Genomic DNA, 17389 nt, shown 5'->3' with positions numbered 1-17389 from the left:
AAACCCTGTAGTCTTCAAGGACTGCCCTTGAAGACTACCGGGTCTTCAAGGCCTACATACCTTGTATTCCAAATTTGTTGACCTGAGATTAGAAACCTACCGCAGTCTGATTCAAATCTGCCTTTGAAACTGTACCTCCTACTGTACCTAACATAAATTCACCACTCTGGCCAGGCTAATTTTATTTTCTCTCTAAAAAACTTACTTCACTTTGCTTATGAAAATCCAATCCATTTTTTCCATGAAGACTTATCCTGTCTGCAGAAGGACTTAATTCTATTACAATCCTAATATGACTTGACAGACATGGTATATTGTATTGTGTAACCTTAAGTGTGTGAGTGTCAAGGAGATCCCAGCGTGGGAGAAGCAGTGGTGTCTGGCACAGGGCTGATTCTCTGTACATGTTTGCTTACTTCCCTTATCTTTCTTTAGTCATGAAGGGCACGCACTTTGCAGCCAGACAGGCTTGTTTTTGAATCCTGTCAGTTCCATTTCTAGCTGTGAGAATGGAGTCAAATCACTAAACTTCACACTTTAGTTACTTCATCTATAAAGCAAGGATATTTATAGTACCTAGCTCATTGACTTACACAAAGATTAAATGAGATTCTATGTCTAGGACATAGTGAGTACTTACTAAATACTAGCTGCATTATTATTACAGAAGAATTTTTTAGTATATATTAGTCATTATTATAACTAGATTATATGTTACTATATTACACATTTATAAGCCCTCCTCATGCACATTGCATGCATTTAGTAAATGCTGCTGTTTTAATTTTAATTGATATAATTCACATACCATTAAATTCTTCCAGTTTTAACTGCAGGATTTTAGCCAAGTCCACCACTGCAAGCTTCTGTATATGACCTACTACAGGGATCTGAGGGCCCATTTGGAAGAGTTATTCAGGTTGGGTCACCAGCCCTACAGGAGGAACTTGAGACAAATGAACACTTGAATGAAAACGAGTTAACACTTTGTTGTTCTCTAAACCTACCTTCTGACCTTGTGAAAAAGGAATTTGAAACATATTCCATGTGGAATGGTTTGATTTAGTGGTCCGTAAAACTTTAAAAAGTTATTCAAATGCTTTAGAAATTAAGGTAAAGTTATTTGCAATTACAATTCAGTTGTATATTCTGCTCAAAATGAGACAAGATGAAGCATTACTCATATTCTTAGATGTGTTTGAAACTGTCCTCACTTGGGGTGATAGCAAATATCAGTGAATGCTTAGGAGCACTTGCAATGCTTATTTTTGGTTAGGTAAAATTTAAATGAATGTGTTGTGTTAAAAAACAAAATTCAACTGAGTAAATTTTAAAGATCTCATTGGCTTTATTCAACAATTCACCAAAGGGCAGCAGCCAATCTAGCAGATAGAAAGGAGCTCCAAGAAGCCGTACAAAATGAAAGGCTTTTATAGGCAGAAGGGAGCAGGAACAAGAAAGTTACATGAAGCAAAAAAGTGGATTGGTTATCACAAGATTACTTTCCTTTAGGGGATAGCAGGGGTCTATCAGGCAGATTACCTAACTAGTGCTGATGAGGTGACTCCTGGTTTAAGATTTCATTTCTGGGAGAGTGGAAACTGTAATAAAGTCTTTGGTGACATGGGGCTTAGCATAAGTGACTCCATGTTGGACCTGTTGTCTTGTTTTTAATAGTTGGCTGTGGATTTCAGAGTTACAAAAGAGGTAGAAAGCTGACTTGTTAAAGAGTTGCAGCTACTCTTTCATAGTCTGGAATGTACCTCACCCTCATTCTTTGTAGTGAGATGCAAATGAGGAAGTAAGATACCCAGTGTAACTGTTAAGCAAGTATTTATGTCCCACTGGTTTTTGTTTTCTTAGTTTAACTCTGGGGATTTTTTTTTTTTTTAAAGAATATGTGTCTTCTGAGGTTTTGAATTTGCCTAGCAATTACTAGCAAAGATAGCAAAGATAATGAGCTGAATGGTTGGAATTTGACGCGAGAATAATGGTTTTCTTTATTTACCTTTGCATGATTTTAAACAGAACTAAGATTTCACTTATTTATCTTTTACTTCATGTTCTTTTTCCTTTGTAAAAATTCAGCATGTTACTGGACTATTCTGAAATCCAAAATATTCTGAAAAGCTTTCTTCTGTTGATACTTCAATGGTTTCTCTCTCATTTTATCTTTTGTTCTGCCACTTAGAGCACTTGGGCTCTGTAATGTGCACTCCTAAGTGTAAAGAGAAACCTACTTGGAATATTGTTTTCCTGTGATTAAGAAAGTAATTGTAGAATTTTGTCTTTCTTAGAGTTCTTTATGTCAATACCATGAACATTTTGTGATAGTCCGTTAAAATTGAGTCATGTTTACCTCATGAATGTTTATATTGAACTGAATCTATTATATATTAATTGAATCTATAAAGATGTTACTGAATAATTAGACAAAGACCACTGGGGAACGAAGAACAGTCTCTACAGGGCTTTGCCAGTACATGTGGGGGACATAGAAGACCTTTCTGCCCTCTAGGCCATATTTCTGTCCTAGTGGTTTTGTCTTCCTTTCTGTCTTATCCTGATTTTATGGCTGTTGTGATGAGAATGTTCAACAAGTAGAACCTGAGGCATGGGAAAAAGGGTCCTTACAGCCAGTCTTGTGACGTGAGATAATTTTTTAATGATGTGTGATCATTTTTTAATGTATTTGCTACTTTGATGGTGGATAAAAAGAATACTACTCCCATAATTAAACTACGTTGCTTTGCTGCATTTGGGGAGAACACAGAAATTGAAAAAAGTTCACATCTTATTCAGGCTTCTCTTGATTTTTGTTTTGGCTCTTTCTAAATTTGATACTTGAGAATAGATGTTCTCTGAAGGCCAGGAATGGTTTATTAGACTCATACTCATTTAGTATGACCCAGGTATGTTTTTGTTAAACAGTAATAATCCTAGAAGAATGGCTGTTGGAACAAATCAGCTAACAGAGTAAAATCTGTGTAAAAATTTTAAAACAGCATTTAAAAATATTTGGAGATATTTTATTTGCTAATTTGTTCTTAATGAGATCTAGAGAGGCTTTTGAAAATTATTTTGTAGGCAGTTTGGCTTCTGAATAGAAAGACTGTAAAGAGTAGCTAATAAAAAGTGTAGCAACTGTCACCAAATCCTCTTTTAAAAGCAGAAGAGTTGATACTAGAAAATCCAAATTAAGGTACAAAGTAGACTGCATTTGTCGAGACACATTATAGCAACCCTGGGGGTACTTTCTTAACATCGGGGATTACTGTTCCTCTTTGTTTTTTATTCTGATAGAGATTAAAAAGGTATTTTCACCTTCAAATCCCCCAATAAGCCTATTTAGTGGAGGGAAATAGGACACACTGCTTTTGACTCTTTCTGAGCACACTGAGCACACGTGAAAACCTCCGATATATTCCATCCCTCTCAATTTACATGACTATGAGGAAACTGAAACCTCGGGAGGTTAAATGACTTGCCCTGGGACAGACAGCTAGATGGTTCCTGCTGGAACTGGAGCCCCTCTGTTGGTTACCACGAGTGCCTTGTTTTCTGCTGCCTGTTTGATACCCAATCCTCTCCTGGTAAATTTTAGCAGCAACTGGTGTTGTCGGCACTTCACTCCTTGATCTCAGGTAATTCCCCACCCCCACGCCTTTTTTCAGTGGAGCTGCACAGTGTGAAGTCGATAGGACAGCAGAAGCTCAGGTGGAAACCATCCGGGGAGATCAGTGGGTCTCAGTTCACCGGGAAAAAGGCAAAAGAGTCAGGAAGATGTCTTGCAAGGGAGTGAAGTACTATATGTAAACATGGCTGTGTACAATGACTCCTGAAGTTTGGGAGGGTACGTTAGCTGTTATTTCTGACACTGGAGAAAATATCTTTAGGAAAAGAGAACACAAAGACAATTTTTTAAATAGATCATTGGTTTGCAAAAAGTATGCTTTTTGTTGGGACCACAAATATACATTTAACTGTATGACAAAAGGAACATTTGAATTTTTGCTTCCCAGACTCTGAAGTATGGAGAAACATTTAAGGGTGACAAAAAATGAAGGATGCCCATCAAACTTAGAGGAGTCCTTGCTCTAGAAAACATATGCACTGTGGCTATGAGAGAGGACCCCTTGGATTTAGGCGTGAAATGTTGTTAATAATTCTAAGGCACTGTGGCTAATTAAAAGAGTCTTTTGAAGGTAATAAATCAGAAGCATTTTAAAGGTACCTAATTGTTTACCTAAGAACCTGTGTGGAATTCTCAAAGGACTTAATTATTCGAAATTGTTAGCTTTTGTTTTTGTAATTTTAAAACTGTCTTTACAGCCTTTATGTTTCTAAAAGTGTTTTGCACTCTTCTAGCCCTGTCGCCTTAGAAGTTTTATGAGTTTAACACACAGCACCTGAAACTATTTGTTATTGTTTTCCCTGGCCCTTTTTTTTTCTTGGTTACGAGTGTTCTTAACCAAGATGATTACCTATTGTTACACCGAATGTGCTCTCCCAGGGTGCATAGGCAACTGCTCAAATGCGGTTATAATTCTTGTTTGCCCCTGGGTGGTTGCCAGCAGGGAATAAGGCATTATGGGAAGTAGTTTCTTTACCTTCCACAACAGGTGTCTTTGTCAGTGCACCTGAGTCAGATATCATTGTGGAAGCACTGAGTCACTGGAGCAAAGGAAAATATGAAAGTCAGAGGAATTGCTTTCACAGCTAGAAAATGGTCCTGCAAGATAAATCCGAAACCTTCTGGTGCTAGTGAATGCACGAAGAGATTCACAGTATCCTTTAAAGTACTTCTGAAAAGATAAAAAGGAATTGAAAAGGTATGAACTGCCTGACGCTTTAATAATACCTTGTCTCCTGATGACCATTTAATTTTTACCTGGTTAGTCAGCGTTAAGATGAATGTGCTGGAAGAATTTTTAAGGAAAATAATGCTTAAAAGGCAGAGCTGCATTGTAGGGAAAAAATGAAGTGAAAATGCTTTACCAGCTCCAACAAGGGTCAAACTCAGTTTGAAGCTGTTTTAATCTTGAGGATTTATTTAAAGTATTGCATTTTCTGTTTAAATAAGCCTATTAGTCTTGCTTCTGTTTCCTAGCAATAAGGTGTTTTCCCCCTTCGGTGTATGTGTGTGTGCGCGTTTGTAATCTAGAATGCTATAGTATTGCAAAACTCTCCTAATCACATTTAAATGGAACCAGGTACTATTTAAGTAATCATGTTCATCTAGGTGGAAATACTTTAGAAAAACAAGGAAAAATAGACACTATAAATTTCATTCCAAGTTTTGTTTTCTGAAAAGCAGACTTAGACAACGTAATACTGCTATTGGTAATTAGGACTAAAAGTTCCAAACAGTATCTGTATTTGATTGTAGACAAACATTGCCAAACTGATTTCTAATTCTAATAAATAATATTTCTCTTGGTACTGCAGTGTCATAATCTATAAAAAGCAGAGAAGATAATAGCTTAATTAGAAATACTGGAAAGACAACTTTTGGAGGAGCTTTATCTGTCCTCCCCCCCTTTTTTATTTGCTTAATACTTTTCCCATGGAAATTAGCATACATTATATTTCCTGGTGATTTAGGCAACCTTGTAATGATAATTATGGGCAGCTTTCACATTTTTCTTCAGGGCACATTGAGGTTCATTTACGGTCTCCAGCTGTACTTTAAAAAAAAACGCTTCTGGTGGCTAAGGCACCAATAGTTCATTACTATCTGCTGATTTGGGTAATTAAAAGAAACCTCTAAGCTTAAAAATAGAGACCAAGAGAACATCTAGCTATGGGAGAAAAATAATCAGTTTAGAAATGAGGACCTTGTGTTGCTTTCAGAATAACAAAAAACTAAGCTCTCAATATCAAGAATTCTGTTTAAAATAGTCATGTTTTTTTAAGTGGGAGAAGAGGAAATGGTTATTCACTGATATTGCAGTCCCTGTTTCATTTTTATATTTTGGTACTTTTTTTCTTAACAGAAATACTCAGAGGGAAAAAAGAACCTTTTTTTTTTTTTGTCGTACTTCAGGAAATAATTTTTAACTGCACCAAGAGTTCTATAAATTCTGAAAATCTAAAGGCTGCCATCTATTTTCTATGAATGTGAAAAAATAAGCAGTAAGAAAATCCACTTCTCCTCCAAGAAGAATCATCTTGATATAATACTGAAGTAAGAAGATAAACTAAAAAAAATTCTAATTATCAAGAACATAACAATAAATCAAGTTTTGTGTTTTTTGGTTTTTGGTTTTTCATTTTTGCTATAGGATATTTCTACATAGGAGACTTTTATTTCTCTTTTTGAAGTCTAAAGAAGATTTCCAAAAACTGAATTTTTCCAGCTGCTCTGTTAAGAATGCAGAAGGTGTTTATAGTTTATACTTCCTCCATAGATAAGAGACCTCTCTCAGTTTTCTACTGGGGATGAATTGCTAGACAAGCCTATGATAGCAGCTGCTTTTTTTTTCTCCTTCTGGAATTTTGACACTCCACCCCCTCAAACTCAGGTGGGTGTGTGCATTGGCACTGAGCTGCAATAGGATTTTCCCTTGGATAGTCTGGTCTGTAGCTGGGGCAGCAGCTGCTGCTGTGGAAAGGCCAGCTGGCAAGATGATGGAAGAAATCTCCATTATGGTAGCCTATGACGCCCATGTTTTCAGCCAGCTGCACGATGAAGACTTCCTCACTAGTCTGGTGGCCATCAGCAAGCCCAGGTCTATGGTAGGTGGGGCCTTGCACACTACTCTGGGGCTCTTTTTTCTTTTCTAATATGATAGTTATACTCCTGTAGCAATTGAGGCATAACTTCCTGGGAATTAAAATAGAAATATTGCTGTTGGCATTGTTACAGCTACAAAAAGGTCTGCAGGTTTTCAAGGATTTATTTACATAACTAAACAGTATTATACCTTAATAGTACATTTAAAAGTGTCCTAGGAGTAACACTTAGGTTAATGATTTCTTATGTAGTGAGGTTGAGAGGAATTTTATAGTGCCAAACATAAATTTGTCCCACATGTTTGCCTTGTATGTATGTGTATGATTATTAGGTGAAGACTATATACACACATATAATTCAGTCTTTCTGGTGTGGAGCATTTTTACCAGTGGGCCATAACATAGACATTAAGAATTGAACTATCTAAAAATCAAATTACCTTCAGAGTCTTTACATTATTACTAAGAACTATTATGAGTATAATTTTAGTTGGGATTTGTAAAATTTTTTTTAACCATTCTCCAAGAGTCTTAGATTATATGTCCTGGCATAATAGAAAAACAAAGTCCTTGCGAGTGTTTGTTATTTCTTCTCTGTAGATGTCATCCTTATAATGGCCATTGATCCATACCTTTTAACAAACTTTCCTAACTATTGTTGTAGTAACCTCTTATTCATTATATTCAGTAGTATTCATCACAAGCAACAGAATGAACAAGTTTATGATAATAATTATCTTACTAGTATGAAATCCTAATTCTCTATTTTACAACATGAGAATCTTAAACATAATACTGCAATTTCTTCCAAAAATATATTGTAATGATAAAAAAAAGGGTGGGGGTGAACTCATAGGTTGATTTAAAAAGACTTAAGGGTTATATCCGCCTGGTGCAGTGTACTGACATTGTTTCAATGCTGATTTGAACACACCATAAAAAAATCTATAAGACAATCAGGGAAACTTTGACCACTAATTAGGTATTTAGTGATATTAGGAGAATTATTCAATTTTTGTATATGCAGTAATATTTTGATTATGTTTAAAATGATGATTTAGAGAGATGTATGGATATAGTTAATGATGATGATTAAGATAGGTAGGGATAGTTAATGTCTGCAAAGATTCAAAATGATCCAGTAGAGGGGTTGGTGATGTGGGTGAACTAAATGAATATGTGTTGATGATTGTTGAAACAGAAGGTGAGTACACAGGTATTCATTACACTCTCTCCTTTTGTAGATGTTGTATAGCTGCAGTTTAAAAGAATCAGCTGGACAAAAAAAAGCAAAAGCAAAACAAATATAAAACCATAATATACTTCTCTAAGTGTTCATTAATAAAGAAATATCCAGCCTATTGCATTCTTTTCCTATTTAATATAATTTCTATTTTTATAATTATATATATTATATGGAGATTATTGCCAATTCTTAGTTAACCATAAATATTACTATATATACCAAGTCAGGATAGGTTAGTTCACAGTTGTGGATAATCTTTAAGCTTCATTTTAGCCATTAATTTTGCAATATTCCATCATGAAAACTTAACCAAAGAATTCAGAATTCTATTTCACTTTTTTCTGATGGTCCTATTAAGATCTTCTTAAGGGGTCTGAGCTGAGTCTTCAAAACCTTATAGGAATTTTCCAGGCCAGAGGGGAGAAGAAACAAAAACAGGGAGATGTAAAGTGACACAGTGTAGAGGACAGAGGAGGTTGAAGAGGTAGGCAGTGACCAGGTCATGGAGAGCGTCATGTGCTCAATAAATAAAAGACGTTGTGGGGTGTGCAGGGTGTGTGCTCACACATGTACAGGAGACAGGAAGAGAAAAAATGAATGAATGAATGAATATTAATATGCTTACCAGGGAACATTCTTCCATATTCTACATATTGATATATGTTACGCCTTGATGCAATTCTAGCTCCCCCAAAGGGGATTTAGCCCTGGAGTTTATTTGATATGAAATTTGGTCACTAATATGGAAAGTCTCAGAGGTGTGATAAAGACACAAAATACTGCTCTGTACACCAAACTTTTAAATAGTCTAGACGTTCGGGTGTTAAACTTAATTGCAGAACTTTCTGGAGATACTGAGTTTTCTTTATCAGATTTGAAATTTTAAATAGTTTATTTACTGGTAACATCTTTTGGAGGTGGTATTTGGTTTTAGTTTATCTGGGAAAGTTATACTAAAATTGTGGTAAGATAAAATATTTATCATTTGCTTTTGATTCCATATTGAATTTTTTGCTTTGAGATGAACCCTTTAAATTGTATGAAAGAGATAAATACTCAGATTTTCTATAGTATAAAATAAAATCATATTGCTTCTCAATATGATTTATTACTGCACTGTGAAGCAAATTATATTCTTGCTAACATATAAAATCCCCTGGGTTTAGGTTGACTATTGCAAGGGTATTTAGAAACTTTCTTAGTACAGAATTAATTAAATATCTTTCTGTAATTGGACTTTGTTTCATAATAAGAGTTATCTTGATTCCTTAAATGGTAGAATACCAGTAAGTACAGTGTGTTTGGTGTGGACACTGAATCTTTTCATGTTCATAAGTAGCTCTGTGGCTTTCTGACTTTTTTTTTTATAAATTTATTTTTTATTTTTATTTTTGGCTGCATTGGGTCTTTGTTGCTGCGTGCAGGTTTCTCAGGTTGCGGTGAGCGGGGGCTACTGTTCGTTCGGGTGCGCGGGCTTCTCATTGCAGTGGCTTCTCTTGTTGTGGAGCACGGGCTCTAGGCACTTGGGCTTCAGTAGTTGTGGCATACAGGCTCAGTAGTTGTGGCACGTGAACTCTAGAGTGCAGGCTCAGTAGTTGTGGCACACGGGCTTAGTTGCTCCGCGACATGTAGGAACTTCCCGGGCCAGGGCACGAACCCATGTCCCCTGCATTGGCAGGCAGATTCTTAACCACTGTGCCACCACGGAAGCCCTTTCTGACATTTTTGATGGAGACACATAGTGAAAAATATAAGACACTGTACACACAAGACTAAAAGAAAATTTGACTAAACCAGGTGATGTATTCAAGTGTTTTCTTCTGCTCTGGTCTATTTAATTGTTTAAAGGCTAGTTGTGAGCAACCATTGATTTCAGAAATGTCTCGATTCACACTTTGAAAAATATGGCTAGATCCTATTGATCCTTTAAAAATGAATGATATTGCAGGAAAATCACAGATCCCTTTATATAGGTCCTTTTCATAAATGACAGATAAGAAAAAGGATAAGAAAGTCAAGCATAATTTCTCTTATCATCCAGATCATCCACACACACACACAAGATTACGTGGGTCAGTACTGTATTTGCTAAGATAAACTAAACAAAAGCCTAGAGTCACCACTAGCAGAACTTAACAACTTTTAAATTACAACATGAATAAGTTGGTATGTAAGGTGAAAATCCAGTCTAATCAAAATGACTCGAGCATTGATAAAGCTGCCTCATTGGACGCAGTATTCTTGCCTTTCCTTAAATCCAACAGATTATATTTTCTTTGGTTGTTCACAGGCTTTGGTTGTTAACTCTTGCATTGTGAGACAAAACTGTACCTCTCCCCTCAATCCTTCCCTTAGCACAAGTGCTCACACAAGGAATAATAAGTGAAGGAGTGAGTCTCTGAAGTTTTCCTGTCAGGGCCTTCTGTCTCCTAGTGGAATGGCCAGCATTCCTCTCTACCACCTCCACCACTTCTAATTATTTTTATATCTGACTAGTATAAATAAAGGGAAAAGATCACACCTGTTACAGTTATTATGCATTCCAAAAGAAAGCTTTGAATATGTATTTAAATTCAGAATATTCAATTTAATGTTTAAACAGTGAAAAGCCTAATAACCAATGCATACTCTGTCGAGCTTGAATATTTCATGTTAAATGTTAATTTATTTTCTACTGAATTATTTCAACTTTTTAGTCTATAAAGTGGTTATGAAGGGAACATTGCTTTCCAAAGTATGTTAGTAGAGGCCAGTATGTAATATCACAAACATTTTTGGGTTATTGCACATGCTGGGTATAAATACAATATCCTTTCCCCCAAAGACCTCACGATAAAAGAGAAGCAAAATCAGTATTTATGGGGGTGATATTTACTCTTTTAGGGTAGAACGAAGTGGAGAATAATTACCTCTGATTGAACAGTGTGGAGGCAGAATTCCAAAGGGGGTGGAAGCAATTGAGTGAGGCTGTGAAGGCTGATCAGGTGTTGCCAGTGAATAGAAAGTAGTAGGACCTTTCTGAGCAGGGGGAACAGCTTGTGCAGAGGCCAAGAAGTTAACTATTTCAGAGGCTTTAAAGTTACAGTCCTCAGTTCAAATTTTACATCTGTTACTTACTGGTAAATTACTTCATTTCTCTAAGATTCAGTTTCCTCATCTGAAAAATGAGGCATATAGTAGCATTACATCACTAGATTACTTCAGGGATTAAATGAGAGCACTTGTATTTAGCGCAGTGAAAGCTCTTACTGTCTTCCCTTGTAACTGTTTGGAGAAGGCCTAAAGGAAAGAGTGTGGTGAGTAGATGAGGTATCACAGGGATGTGGAAGAAGGCAGGGAATGGGATGGACAAAATGGACTAGTTGGGTAACCCTGGCTAATTGCTTTGTTTGATTAGGGAATCACTATCAGGATATCAGTCCTACAGGAAACTTGAAGCCTTTTGCCATGAAGATGGTGTAGAGCAGCGGTCCCCAACCTTTTTGGCCCCAGGGACCGGTTTCGGGGAAGACAGTTATTCCACGGGGAGGGGTTTGGGGACTGGGTGGCGGTTCAGTGGTGCAGGCGGTGCGGGCGATGGGGAGCCGCAGGTGAAGCTTCCCTCTTCGCCCGCTGCTCACCTCCTACTGTGAGGCCCGGTTCCTGACAGGCTGCGGACTGGTACCCGTCCACAGCCCTGGGGTTGGCGACGTTGGGTTGGGGGTGCAGAGGATCTTAGGTTTGAGCCTCAGGATGGTGCGAATGCAATGTGGAATCAATAAGAGGGATTTATGTGGGCCAAACCATCTGCTGAGTAGATACATCAGTTACTGCAGTAATAGGCAGTAGTGGACTGATGGGGGCTGCATCGCGTGCGGAAAAAAAAATTTAAAGGGCATTACCTGCTGTAATGCCCTTTAAAAATTGAGTTGACAGGAGTCTGGACTGCTTGACACTTTGACAGGAGCAGTGTGAATAAAGAAATTAGTCCACACATGATGCTTAGTTCTTGCAGTGGATAGGTACAGTAGTATTCCTTAGGAAGAAGCAAGCAGCTGATCTATACAAGAAGAGTAAATGATTGAGACAAGTTGAAAAGTACTGTAAGCTTTCCACCTTATAAAATTGGCAAGACTGTTGTTGTGTCAGCTTGAATAGGAAAGTTGAATATCAAGCATGTAATGGAGAAAAGATGGCCCATTTTGGCTTTATTATGTTCCACATCTTGAAATTCTAGATCACAGCATCACTGTAAGAGACTTGGTTGTTCAGTGGTTTGTCCATTAACAAAAACTGTTTACCCAGACTAACACATGTTTATACTCTATTAGCACTGGATATATGTTCTTAATGGACAGATACCAAAATAGCAGCACTGTGCAATAAAGGAAGGGAGCTCTTCAGGGAGCTCCAGTTTCTCTGTTGTATAACTGGGAGATGAGGGTAGGCTTTCTGATACTTCCTTCTTATTGGGTTGGCACATAGATTTCATCTAGCATGCCAAAAAAAAAAAAAATTCAGAGCAATTCCTTGTGCCAGAGACAGAGAAAACAATGAAATCAGTAGTTATTTCTAAATCTTCACTGTATATACAAGAATATTGATTAAAATAAAGCATTATAACACCAATTGACTCATCCATATTTTTTAAAAATGTTATTATCTGAATATTTTACATTCTCATTATTATTGAAGTGAACATATTTTGGTAGTATTTCATCAACTTCAGTTTAGCACAAGGAGCGAAATCATCCCTCATGTGGTTTATCAGTTTTGATATGAGTTAAGGTTCTTATGGTTGCAAGTAATAAAATCTTGAGCTATCTTAAACAAGGAAAGGAATTTATCATGTGGGCACCAGGTTGTGTTCCTTTAAACACAAGGGCAGGAGTTCAGCAGAGCTGGTACTAGACTGATGCTGGCAAACATTCTCCATATCTCATGCCATCTAATTAACTTCTCTCTTTGCATCTACTTTATCTCTTTCCCCAAGCTCTCTGCTTCTTCAATCCCATGGCTGAATATGGCTGCCATACAGCATTCAGATTTATACTTCTGTCATTTGCAGAGTTCAGTTGCTACCCCTGAATCACAACTGTAGATTCTTCAGAGAAAAATCTGAGTGTTAAGGGAGGTGACATAGTATAGAGTGGAGCCCAGGAGCACAGACCCTGGAGCCAAACTATCTGGGTCAAATCCCACCTCACCTCCAACTAGCTCATTTACTTTGGGCAGGTTACTTGACCTCTCTGAGTTTCATTTTTCTCATCTATGAAATTGGAAGCATATTAGAAGCACCTTATAGGATTAAGTCAGTTAATACCTTAAAGCACTTATGAATACCCAGCACATAGTAAGAGGTATATGTATATAAGTTGATATAATTCCAAACTGATTCTTCCTTTACAAAATCATGAAATAAAAGATTAACATTTAGCAAGACTTTATAAATTCACTATCTAAAGATCATTTAGGTTGTTTTGCTATTAAATATGAAATTATTAAACCAGCTTCTATGATAATAATTAGAACTCTTCTGCATTTAATCTTGTTTCAGATGTGGAAAAATAATCTTTCTATACTTGATTCTGGGAGTGGGGTTGATTTGTGAGTCAATTCAAAATATTTTTTTCAGAAGGTGTTATAGGAGCAGTTGACATGAAACATATAATACATAAAATTTTTGTTTTAAAAAAACAAAATTATAAGACACTGATGAAAGAAATTAAAGATGATACAAATAGATGGAGAGATATACCATGTTCTTGGATTGGAAGAATCAATATTGTGAAAATGACTCTACTACCCAAAGCAATCTACAGATTCAATGCAATCCCTATCAAACTACCCCTGGCATTTTTCACAGAACTAGAGCAAAAAATTTCACAATTTGTATGGAAACACAAAAGACCCCGAATAGCCAAAGCAATCTTGAGAACGAAAAATGGAGCTGGAGGAATCAGGCTCCCTGACTTCAGACTATACTACAAAGCTACAGTAATCAAGACAGTATGGTACTGGCACAAAAACAGAAAGGTAGATCAATGGAACAGGATAGAAAGCCCAGAGATAAACCCACGGACCTATGGTCACCTTATCTTTGATAAAGGAGGCAGGAATGTACAGTGGAGAAAGGACAGTCTCTTCAATAAGTGGTGCTGGGAAAACTGGATAGGGACATGTAAAAGTATGAGATTAGATCACTCCCTAACACCATACACAAAAATAAGCTCAAAATGGATTAAAGACCTAAATGTAAGGCCAGACACTATCAAACTCTTAGAGGAAAACATAGGCAGAACACTCTATGACATAAATCACAGCAAGATCCTTTTGGACCCACCTCCTAGAGAAATGGAAATAAAGATAAAAATAAACACATGGGACCTAATGAAACTTAAAAGCTTTTGCACAGCAAAGGAAACCATAAACAAGACGAAAAGACAACCCTCAGAATGGGAGAAAATATTTGCAAATGAAGCAACTGACAAAGGATTAATCTCCAAAATTTATAAGCAGCTCATGCAGCTCAATAACAAAAAAACAAACAACTCAATCCAAAAATGGGCAGAAGACCTAAATAGACATTTCTCCACAGAAGATATACAGACTGCCAACAAACACATGAAAGGATGCTCAACATCTTTGCTCATTAGAGAAATGCAAATCAAAACTACAATGAGATATCATCTCACACCAGTCAGAATGGCCATCATCAAAAAATCTAGAAACAATAAATGCTGGAGAGGGTGTGAAAAAAAAGGAACACTCTTGCACTGCTGGTGGGAATGTGAATTGGTACAGCCACTATGGAGAACGGTATGGAGGTTCCTAAGAAATTAAAAAAGGAACTACCATATGACCCAGTAATCCCACTACTGGGCATCTACCCTGAGAAAACCATAATTCAAAAAGAGACATGTACCAAAATGTTCATAGCAGCCCTATTTACAATAGCCCGGAGATGGAAACAACCTAAGTGTCCATCATCAGGTGAATGGATAAAGAAGATGTGGCACATATATACAATGGAATATTACTCAGCCATAAAAAGAAACGAAATTGAGCTATTTGTAATGAGGTGGATGGACCTAGAGTCTGTCATACAGAGTGAAGTAAGTCAGAAAGAGAAAGACAAATACTGTATGCTGACACATATATATGGAATTTAAGAAAAAAAAATGTCATGAAGAACATAGGGGTAAGACAGGAATAAAAACACAGACCTACTAGAGAATGGACTTGAGGATATGGGGAGGGGGAAGGGTAAGCTGTGACAAAGTGAAAGAGCGGCATGGACATATATACACTACCAAACGTAAGGTAGATAGCTAGTGGGAAGCAGCCGCATAGCACAGGGAGATCAGCTCGGTGCTTTGTGACCGCCTGGAGGGGTGGGATAGGGAAGGTGGGAGGGAGACGCACAAGGGTTGGGATATGGGAACATATGTATATGTATAACTGATTAAATTTGTTATAAAGCAAAAAATTAAAAAAAAATTAAAAAAAATCATAGCTTGTCTACAATGATTGAAAATTCTTATTCTAGTTTTTTGTTTGTTTTAGCACCCATATTTGCATTCGGTTTAGTAATTAATACAAAATATTCATTGATCTGCTCCTATGTGCTATGCTGTATTTTTGGCCCTGGGAATCTAGGTGTGAGGAATAAAGACCTGTGTCAATTGTGAATCTTATACTATTTGGAGGAGAGGTAAGACATGAATATTAGCTAATGATATCACTTATCAGCCAGTGATAAGTGTTATGCAGAGACTTAAAATGGAGTGATGTAATTAAAGTCTTTAATTGGAGGCTTTATGTTGGGTAATCAGTGAGTACCTCACTGGTGACATTTGAGATCTGAATGGCATCCAAGGGAAAATAAGGAAAAAAGAGTAGCTCAGGCAGAGGAAATCTCCGAGAGAAAGGCCCCAAAGTGGTACAGAGCTTGGTATATTAGCAAAACAATAGGATCAGTGTGGTTAGAGCACCATGTGCCAGGGGTAGACAGTGGTAAGAAATGAGGCTGGGGAAGGAGTTGGGGGTCAGGTTATGACATAGGACTTTGTAAGTCAGAAGAAGGAATTGAGGTTTTATTCCTTATATCATGGCCTGTATTACATCTAATGAATCAGATTTTAGACTTGGCTAACAGAAATTTTAAATGATGATTAAATTATTAGAGAAGCCAGTATTACATCAAAAACTCACCACAGAAACTAACACACCATTGTAAAGCAATTATACTCTAATAAAGATGTTTAAAAAAAATTTTTTTTTAGGACACTGCTAGAACCCAAAGCAAAATGTTCACGGAAATCCATCGGTGGGTTCATGCATATGCTAGTTTTAATTGTTATTTACGCTGCCCTGTGATTATTCATCTGGAAAAAATGAAATGATCCAGTTGTCAAAATCAAGAAAGAGTTTTTCAAAACCAAAGAAAAAAATAAACATGAGGCAAAGATCTTTTCAGGAAAAAGAAAACAACAACTCACCACAGTGCTCAAGCTCAATATGAAATCAAATTGTAGCATTCAAATTCAATGAAAGGACTACAGGCTAGCTTATGAACGGGATTTGCAACAAAACAAACAAGAATAACACCGTTGCTCTGATCATTGTAATGCCCACAATAGAATTTCTAACAGGCTGAAACACTGAGGAAACCCTCGTATCTGACACAGCCAGGCCTGTAGTTGGTTGGTTGGTTAACAGAAAATGTTGGTTTAGGTGAAGCATTAAAAATAGTACATACAGGGCTTCCCTGGTGGCGCAGTGTTTGAGAGTCCGCCTGCCGATGCAGGGGACACGGGTTCCTGCCCCAGTCCGGGAAGATCCCACATGCCACGGAGCGGCTGGGCCCGTGAGCCACGGCCGCTGAGCCTGCGCGTCCGGAGCCTGTGCTCCGCAACAGGAGAGGCCACAACAGTGAGAGGCCCGCGTACTGCAAAAACAAAAACAAAACAAAACAAAAATAGTACATACTAACTCACATAAACAGTTATTTTAATTTAAAACATAAATACATATTATCAATTTTGTTATAGGGCCCTAATGCCTTTGAATAGGAGTTCTGAAATACATAAAGCTTTGTCATTTCAGTTTCCTGAAGAGGGGCAATAAATTAATAAACTCATGAAGCAATCTAAAGCAAACTTTACAGAGTTTTTTTTATAACTATTTTTACCTCTTCGATGGTGGCATTGCCACCATTTAATGTGACAGTGACTTTTGTATTTAACGAGTCATCTTTGTTGTCTTTCCAAATAGCTCAACTTCGTTTTTATAGAAATAACAGCTCAGTTTCTTTTCACATTCATTTTATTATGATCATAAACATGTTAGGGAACCAGTGCAATTAACTCTTTTTTAAGCATAAATTCAGTTGTGGGAACAGCCTAGTAGCCACAGGAGTTCAGCATG

The 17389-nt window shown here is 37.0% G+C and overlaps 1 protein-coding gene across 6 annotated transcripts in view; it reads left to right on the top strand.

Annotated features, from left to right (window-relative positions):
• RABGAP1L (RAB GTPase activating protein 1 like) overlaps positions 1 to 17389 on the top strand; it is a 694034-nt gene that overhangs the window by 595439 nt on the left and 81206 nt on the right. Inside the window, exon 1 of one of the 6 annotated variants that reach the window (XM_060091230.1) lies at positions 6486 to 6738. The exons of the other annotated variants lie outside the window; for them this stretch is intronic. Coding sequence (XP_059947213.1) covers positions 6628 to 6738 — 111 coding nt within the window. The 5' untranslated portion in view covers positions 6486 to 6627. Of the gene's footprint in view, positions 1 to 6485; positions 6739 to 17389 lie in introns of those variants that run through there. 6 annotated transcript variants of the gene reach the window in all.

This window comes from Mesoplodon densirostris, chromosome 2 (genome assembly GCF_025265405.1).
Source record: "Mesoplodon densirostris isolate mMesDen1 chromosome 2, mMesDen1 primary haplotype, whole genome shotgun sequence".
NCBI lineage: Eukaryota > Metazoa > Chordata > Mammalia > Artiodactyla > Ziphiidae > Mesoplodon > Mesoplodon densirostris.
The sequence above is the reverse complement of the archived record's forward strand: the minus strand, read 5'-3'. Positions and strand labels throughout refer to the sequence as shown.